We start from the raw sequence: 9,669 nt of genomic DNA, 5'->3' as shown, positions 1-9,669 counted from the left end.
TATTTTACATATTAATTGTCTCGTATGAGTATGCAAAGAAACTGAGAAAGCATCGAATAAAAAATAAAAAATATTACATACATTTAGATTTTAGACAGCAAATAGAATCAAAACAATATCTCGACGTGAGCAGTTTGTTTTTGTAATAAAACACTCGGGTTGGGTTTGGTTTCGACTGCGCGATCCAGCAGAACCAATAAATATTAAATTACCAAGTAATAATTACCGATATTATTCGTTGACGTTCTGCCTGTGGTTGATCCACTTGTCCATTGTTATCACTTATTTATATAAATAATATCTATAATAAGCCATTAAAATTAAACCCAAATAAATCTTTGCGACTAGATGTGATATATTATATTGTACTGTATCTAAAGCCGCGTCAACGATATTATATACGGTACAAAAATCGAATCAAGAAGACACATGTGAATGGTGTACCGATTAGTATCGGAATCAGACTGTATTTCTATGAAAACAAATATAAATAGTCTTCATGTTTATACTTTATAGTATGACGTTTATACCATCATAGACCTTTTAGGCACCAAATATAAATTAATAATTTAAATTTACCCACCAAACCAAATACGTCGACAGTCAACTACTACGAACATCAAACAGCACGATAGTTCATTACGTTACATTCGCGTGGGAACGTTACGGAGGTTCGTTATATTATTTTGTTTCCCACCCCCACTATAATATTGTTTATTGTTCTGTGGTGATATTATCTATTCTGTGGTGCTACTACTACTGCGAAAGCCTCGTGACTTGTAATGTTAATTGATAACGATAAGTGATTTACCATTTACCAATTTTGTTTTGTAACCGCACGGCGCACGTTAGATTTGCAATTTTCTGTCGTAGTGTCGTTAACCGTAATATAAATTTTAGTCGTTGACTTAAAATTTTATATAATATATTTCATAGCAATTTGGTTGGATCCATATTGCATCATGTCACATGGGAATGAAGAAAAGTTTGATTCAATGCTTCTGGCATTGGCTCAGCAGCACGAGAAAGGAGTAGAACAAGTAATTTAAAAAAAAATTGTAAAATTTATGATAAGTTAATTTTTTTATTTTTTATTGGCCCGTTTTTTGTGTGAGATAAATGAATATATTTTCAATAATAAATAGGTGGATTGAATAAAGTTGTTAAATTTTATAATATTTAATATTTGTAAAAAGTAGTAAAATATTTTTGTTTGTTTTACTTATGTGATGTAGTATTCTTTTTCATAGGCATGTGTTATGATGATGAAATTTCTATACTGTAATCCATATTTTTATTTCATTACTTAGTTATAACAGTAAATTATTGATTTTTCTATTGTTAATTCAATAGGTATTGTTGTTGCCATAGTAACATATTGAATTTACAGTGAAACCTCTAAATACCGGACGCTCTCGGTCGCTGACATTTTTTCTGATATTCAGAGGTGTCCGCTATTAGAAGTTTCAGATTATCAAACGTTTTTTGTTGATTTCCAAGACAACATCTACTACTGATAGGTGTTTGTAAGGGGAGGTATTACTGTAATTAAAAGTTGATAATTAAAAAGGTGCACATAACTAAGTAATATTAAACTATAGGTAGTAGTGTATTTTTTTTATTAATGAAAATGATAAACAAGTCAAGAATTATAATAGAATTATTTTTAAGTTAAGGCCAGAGTTGTGTGACAAAATGTAAAGTTATGTTATGAGGCGGCATGTGGTGATGCGCTGAAAAACCGATTTTGGTCGGGTCACAGCATGTTTTCTCATGGAACATTCTGTACATCATAATATTATTTTATTTTTTTTTATAATTCAGAAAAAATAACCTCATAGACTTGACATTTTAACCCGTTTTTACCAAATATTGACAAAAATGATGAATTTTTACAGTTTTTTTTTTTTATAATATTATTTCTATTGCATGGTAAAATTTTTAATATATCCTATATGTTGTTCTAATAACTGTCGAGCTATTATAGTTTTTAACTAAAAGCTAATAAAAAAAAAAAAATGTTCTAATAAATTTCAGTGTGAGATTGTCGGTTATACACTTAATATTTTATGTAAACAATACATTTTCCATCAAAATATCCAAGAACCTTGTGAATATGTCATTGCTTCATTATATACATTTTGATATATTTTTCTGAGCTTTGGCAAACAGATTTTTTAACTGATTTTGTCTTGTATGGTTGATCAAAGTCTAGATTTGAATTCCTGGATTTACTTGAAATAAAAACCACCCTTTAAGTTAGTTTGAAACATTTTTCTACCGTAAAAAGTCTTCAGACACAAAATAATAATTATAAAAAAAACATTGTTAAACCAATACATTAATCACCTCATTAATCACTTCAGAGTCTCAAATATTAACATTAATTATTAATTACAGTAATAATAAGTAAATTAAAAAGGTTTTAGTTAATTAATTATGTTACATATCAGTCTGGGAGTATTATCAAAATTCAAATTACATTAAAATGATTGAATTTATTGAAGATTCTATGGATTTATTTGAGTGTAATACTAACATAAATGGTAATTTCTGAGGTAGATTCATTGTATATTTTATCATATTTTTATTGCATATCTTAACAGTTGATATATTTTTACGAAAATTAGACTTTACTTTTTATGTTATTATATTACATAACATGTATAAACCCTATCCCTAGTTATTACCAGTGTTCAGAAAGAACATCGTTCATGAATGCATATTCACACTTTCAGGTTTATATTTAATGAATGATGCGCAATTGTCAGTCGTTTTTTTCAAATTTAACATGAACGAGTTCCTTTTTTAAGCAGTGAACTTGAGAGAATTAATTTTTTTTAGTGAACTTTCCCAGTACTGGTTATTACTATCCTGATTTTATCAAAAATAATCCTATATTAAAAAAAATCTGCTGTTGATATTACATAAGATAAATCTTGAAATTATCTGACTGTTATGGTATAGGTACATTGTTTTATTTATAACTGCCCGCTATATTATTCTACTATAACTTTTTTATTATGTTTTAGCTTTTGGATACATTTTTCAGTTTTCTGGGTCGAAAAACTGATTTCTTTATTGGAAGTCCTGATGAAAAAGCTTCTGAACAAGTATATAATTAAAAAAGATTAAATTAAAAATTATAAAATTAATATACTTACCTATATGTATACTATGTTAATATTTTAGATGTTAATGTCAGTATTTAATAGACATCGTGATATTGCTCTGAAAGAAAAACGTGCAATAGACGAAAAACGTAAATTGGAAGCATTAAAAAGATTACAAAAGTCACAAAAAGAGAAAGAATTAGAGACTAAGCCAAAACTAAAAGAATTAACGGATGAAGAAGCTGAGCAACTCCAAAAAGAGTTAGATTTGGTAAGAAATGTTAAAAAATATATGCTTAATTTATCACATTTTTTTTTAACGGTGTACATCCTTTTTTTACTTACAAAATTAATAACTAGAATTAGTATTATTATCGTAGTTTTAATTTACATAATTTTATATGGGCAAATTATTTATTGTAGGCTTATGAGTTTGGTCCCAATATGTCCATATTAAGCGGAATCTACTGCATTTGTATTTTTAAATGCTATCAAACAACAGAAATCTAGGTACCTAGTAAAATCAAATTTATCAAATCAATCAAATTTACAAAAATAACGATCGGCTTTAAATACTGCTTACTGTGTTGTCATTTACAATAAATTAGGTTAATAGTCAACCAGATTGCAATGTTGTAAGATGCTGTTTTAAGTAGTTCTTATAATTAACTTTAGTGTAATAAAAAGAAAATTGTTAACTTTTTAGTAATTTAGGAAATACGATTTGATACCGACTGTTTTTAAGGAATCCCATCTAGGCAATTCTATAAGTGTTAACATGTGTCGTTTGTATTCACATATTTAGTGATTATTAGTGCGCGGAAATTTTTAAAAGCAATGGCATGCACATGTCACTAATTTGTGGTCAACGAGTATTATATGTAAAATCTGTCATTAAACAGATTGTACTTTTTGTACAATGTAGTACTGATAAAACTAGTAATCTGAAAATAATATATTTACAATATGTTACAATCTGTTATATAGTTAACTCAAGATCCATCATCCCACTTTTATGATTATATATTTTCCAATTCTGTTGTTTTGTGATCAAACATTTTGCATTTTTTTATTTTTTAAATAAAACACAAACACATAGACCTAACCTAACCTTCATTTCATTTATTTGATTAATATAAGTAGTGCTTTATATATACTTGCTGTTTTTCTCCTGTATGAGACTTCTATAATATGATTCGTTGGTTCTTGTTTCTAGTCAATTTGTTTTGTGAAAAAAAAAGTCTGTAATTTATATCCTTAATTAGGTATAATAAGTTATTCTATTTTATTATTATTAAAAAAAAAAAAAAAAATAGAATCAAATACATTCATATTCATTGTTTAAAAATTTAAAAATATGTATATGTATTACTGTGAATGTCCGCAATTGGTGAGTACTGACAATCGCCTAGTGACATACACCTTCTAAATTGGTGAATGTTGAAAAATTTAAATAATATAGGCATGTAGTGGATGTTGATATTTACATCAGGATTATTTCAATGTTGACATTCTACATGGCTTTGGTTAATGTTGACATAGGTACATAATTACACGTAATATTATAGTATAGTGCTATAGTGCATAATATAAAATAGAAACAGAATAATAATAATTATTAAACAGTATTATACTTGAATTATTTATTCAAGTTATGATTATTTTGCCATACAAAAATAATTATTTTAAAAAATGGGGAAAATTATTTTACTTATTGCAACATGACAAATTATCATGACATTTCGATGATTTTGATGCAGAAGCTTGCTTTAAAGAAATCTGTTGATTCATTTGTACATCAATGATTGATATTTAATCTTCTTTATATACTGAAAACTGGTTTCTGGTGTATTATTGATTTATAATACCATTTATGGTATCTAATATATAAAAATCAGTTTCTACTACATCTAATACTACAGCTAAAATATTTCGGGGATCCATTTTATAACGATCATCATCTGGGACTCAAATATGATAGTTTGCCTACATTAGCCAGAAGGAACTTTTGTTTTGAAGTTTGCAACGTTTTTATGGCTTGTACTTGAAGATTTGTGATTGCTTCTTCTCTATTCAAAATTATTTTTTCTTTTCTTCTGTAAATTGATTTATCTACACATTGTGTGAATTGAGTAAATTAAGTTTGGTTTATCTGTTTATTTATTAATAGTTCATACACACTCAATATCTTTTTTTCCCGTTGTTCGCCATCACTCGACATATCACTATCTTAATCAACGTTTTCAGAATCTATTAATCATTTTCAAATACTTCTAACCATTTATTTATTTATTTTTAATGATTTTTTTTATACTTAATACTTGTATTACTATTTTCAGGTTGTTCGTCTTCAAACTTAATATTATAATTTTTATAATACTCATACATTTGATTACATTTTCAAAATACCCTTATGATTCAAGTTGATGTAGTTTATCTCAAAAAAAAAGAAAACAAAAAAGATCCATTTTGGGTTTTTGTACCAAACATAGCTCAAATGGATTGTGTTTTATACCCTTTGGTATGCTGTATTTTTTGTAAATTGAACAAAATGTAGACCATTCTCCCATTTATTAGTATTATTATCGTACATTCATGCTCTTAGTTGGTTCTGAATACCTTGATTCGCTCTCTCTATGGTACCTTGTGTTTGAATATAGTGTGACTTTTCATGTACTATTTTCACACCATCGCACATTAAACACAGCTCTGTGATTATTTTATTCACAAATTCCCTACTGTTATCAGAATACAAAATATTTGGTGTTCCAAAAGTTAATAATATATGAAACAAATTATGGGCAACCTCTTCCACAGTTTTAGATTTTAATGGCCATAGTTGTATAAATGTTGTCAAATGTTCTTGATAATTCAAAATAAGTTTGTATTCCCCATCTTTACTTGTTTGCATATCAACAAGATCTATTTGACATCGGGAACTTAACTCTGAACTTATTAAAGGCTTCACAACAATGCCTTTTCTGGGGGCTTTTTTGTTTTATTTGACATTGAATGCATAAACTCAAATACAGCATAACAATTTCATATGTAATATTTTTGTACTTGCATTGCAATTCTTTAATCATCTGAGTACGTCCTCCGTGTCTAGTTTAAAGGTGTTTGTTGAATAATATCAAATATGTCTTCATCTTTTACATAATATATTATATTTGTTTCTCCTGGTTTTAAAAGAACTATACATTTAGTACTCCTCATTATATTAAAATCATTGTATCGCTTAATCGTTTATAGCCATTATGCTGTTAATTAGATTATTTATCTTTCAAAATATTCACTTCACTAAGTAAAAGTTTATATTTTTCAGCCTACAGAAAAAAAAATTGTCATGTATCTTTTTAGATACTAAATTATTAAAATTTTTATAAAAAAAACTGTTGTTATAGCACAGGGTAAGGTAATACAACTTTTTATCGAAATTATTTACTTGTAGAATACCTTTACTGTATAGACACTAGAATGATAATATTATGATTAGATCAGATTAAATAATATTGGCATTACCAACATTCACCAATATTGTATTGTATAAATGTTGACATTCACTAGTGAATATTTACAAACTGTACAAATTCAACCAATATGCCAACATTCACCAATGACTTTGCCATTTTGGTCTTTGGTTTAAGACAATATTAACCAATAACTGTCAGCACTTACCAATTGTGGACATTCAAAGTAACATATTTTATACTAATCATTACATTCTTAAATGTTTCAGGAAGTGATATATTTATGATTTAGTGGTAGCTTCTATATGTTTGATTCCGTTATTGTAATTTAATCAATTGAATAGCAATTTGGGGAAGGGGACTTAGAAGGCTTAGCCCTTCCAATTAAAATTAGCTCCTCCAAAAATGTGTATTATAATTGAAGTATTAATCCTACATGAGTTATTTAATGTAAATAATTCAATCAACATTATTTGAAGAAATTATTTTCTAAAATGTATAAACAACGATTGATTATTTGTGTGTCTTTCATAGTAGATATTGGATCTACCTACAGAATATAATAGTATTACAAATTAGTAATTACAATACATAGGTATTACAAGTGATAACATTTCAATTTACATAGACTTTAGTCGATACTCGATAATATAATACTTTTTTTTATACATTTGCAGTCTTGAATAGACTGATATAATTACCATCAATCATAATATATAAATAAATATCTAAATGTTGTAATTTGTAAACATATTTTTCATTTTAGTAATAAGTAGATATATTATGTTATATTATATTTCACAGAGTAATATATTTTAGAGGCATTTGAACAGGGCATCAGAACTACCCACTACTTTGTTACATTTAAATATAAAAAGCCCCTCCTAGTGAAAATCGCATGTGTGTATGAGTATAAGATTCAATTTTTTTTATTTAAAATTCAAAAACAACTAAACATTTTTTGTATACAATTAAGTTTTTTTTTTAAATAACCATTTTGTTGATCATATTTTTTTTTAAAAGTTTAAAAAAATATTTTAAAATTGAACAAAAATCTACCAAGTTAGAGCAAATTATGTTTTTCAACTTCTAAGAATAATACCATAAGTTACCTATCAAAATACAAATCATATGCTTTAATCAATTTCGATTGATACACTGATTTTTTTTATGACAATCTGGAAGTATGTAATTATTACCTAGTAAAGCTTTCAGTTAAGATTAAACATTTTCAAATTTTGAAAACCAGTATTTTGCTGCTGCATGTCAAATTTCATAATCATTCAAATAAAAAAATGTATTGTTTTACATTTTAATAATAAAATATGTGGGGACGAAGTGACCGAGTGGATAACGCGTCAGTTGCAACGCGCACCGTCACCGGTTCAAACCTCGGTCACGGGCAGCACTTCTCTCCAAGCAGTCACGGTGTCCGGAAAGAGAGGCCGCCATCCCCCAACCGGGCATGGCAGAAACCTATGGGTGCCCGCTAGAAATTCTGCCAAACAAACACACACGTGTTCCGTAACCCTACAGTTCCAAAACCTTACAGTACCACAACCTACAGCTAATGGCCTCAGTTGTCGAAGCTTAAATAAATAAAAAATAAAATATGTATTTCAGTCTGACAAAACTTATATATACTTTATTAAAGTTTTGATTTGAGTATAAATAACAATTGCTGTGACTTATTGTTTACTGAACAGTAAAAATGGTAACCTATTTTTAAGTATTTTAATTATCGTGAAGTGAACCAAAGATAACAAAAATCTTAATGTTATAACTTATAAATGTTTAATTTATAATAATAATATTTACACAAGTTGCAATTTTGTGAATTAAATGCATAATATATATTCTTTCTTTATAGCTATTAGTGTCGTATGTACTGTCTTTAGCCATAACTTTTTTTGTTTCGTACCTATTTTGTAAAACATTTAAAAATTTCTTATATTTTCTTAGTACTTACATGATTATATCGACATGGTGAAATGTAACTTCCAAAACAACAAAAGTCTTAGACGAGCTGCTTATTGCTATGGAATTGAAAATTTATATTGTAAAGAACCATCTTCAATGTTATCAATTATGTCTCGATTTTTGGAAACAGATTAAATTGCATTATCCTCAAATTATATTTTATAATAATGCTGTAACGGATATTTAGTATATTTTTTGAGTGTTTGAGACTGTCATTATTTCTAAAAAAATAATTTTTTTCCTGAAAACCAAATATCAAGTAGATATTAGGTATTTAACTCTTAGGTAATGCTAATGAGCTAAACGGGTCAGGTAGATCCCTGATTTTGCCTATCTCGGCCCTTGAATTGACACGAGGCGTGGTTGAATTTATTTAAACTTTGTTAACATTATTTTAGGTTACAAAACAAAATAAATTTTGTTACATACTTTCTCACTGAATTATGGTTTTTTTTAATTACGTGTCCAATAAATTAGACAATGTGTTTTTGTAATGAGCTTAAAATTCATTCATATCCTAACAACACTTTAAAAAAGTGTAAAGAACCTATGCAATCTATTTCAGTTAAATTATAACAATTGAAGATTCTATCAATGTTCCTATAAACAATTTGCAAATATCTAATGTGTCTTTTTAATCTTGTATTTTACATAATATTTTTAATTATTCGTTTTAGAAAAAAAACTTAAAAGCTGAAGATTCAAAAAATTCTGGTGAAACAAATGAATTATCACAACCAATTGAAGAAGATGAAGATGATCCCAAAGAAAAAGGCAAATTGAAACCAAATGCAGGCAATGGTTGTGATTTACCTAATTATAGATGGACTCAAACATTATCTGATATTGAAGTAAGTTTATTTGTGATTTTTTTAATTAACACGTTTTGCAAGCAAATTCTTTTTTTGTATATTAAAATAATAAGAATATAGACTAAGTCATGTCTATAAAATATAGTTACAAGGTAGATATGTCGTATTTTCACCTAGGATTATAGCGAACTACAGTTATATTTTGAAAGTATATTTATAATATTGAATATACATACTCACTTTTGCACATTTCATCTATTTATAAAATAAGATGGCTTACACTAGAAATATTTT

At 27.1% G+C, this 9,669-nt stretch overlaps 1 protein-coding gene across 1 annotated transcript in view; it reads left to right on the top strand.

Moving 5' to 3' along the window:
• The first annotated feature begins 752 nt into the window (after window positions 1-752).
• The window catches only part of LOC111032676 (nuclear migration protein nudC), a 30,506-nt gene continuing 21,589 nt past the window's right edge, over window positions 753-9,669 (top strand). The window contains exons 1-4 of the mRNA XM_022313093.1: window positions 753-1,040; window positions 3,033-3,113; window positions 3,193-3,384; window positions 9,241-9,414. Of these exons, the coding sequence (XP_022168785.1) occupies window positions 963-1,040; window positions 3,033-3,113; window positions 3,193-3,384; window positions 9,241-9,414 (525 nt within the window). The 5' untranslated portion in view covers window positions 753-962. The remainder of the gene's footprint in view (window positions 1,041-3,032; window positions 3,114-3,192; window positions 3,385-9,240; window positions 9,415-9,669) is intronic.

The sequence above is a fragment of the Myzus persicae genome, unplaced genomic scaffold, assembly GCF_001856785.1.
Source record: "Myzus persicae strain clone G006 unplaced genomic scaffold, MPER_G0061.0, whole genome shotgun sequence".
NCBI lineage: Eukaryota > Metazoa > Arthropoda > Insecta > Hemiptera > Aphididae > Myzus > Myzus persicae.
This window is presented reverse-complemented; position numbering and strand designations above follow the sequence as displayed.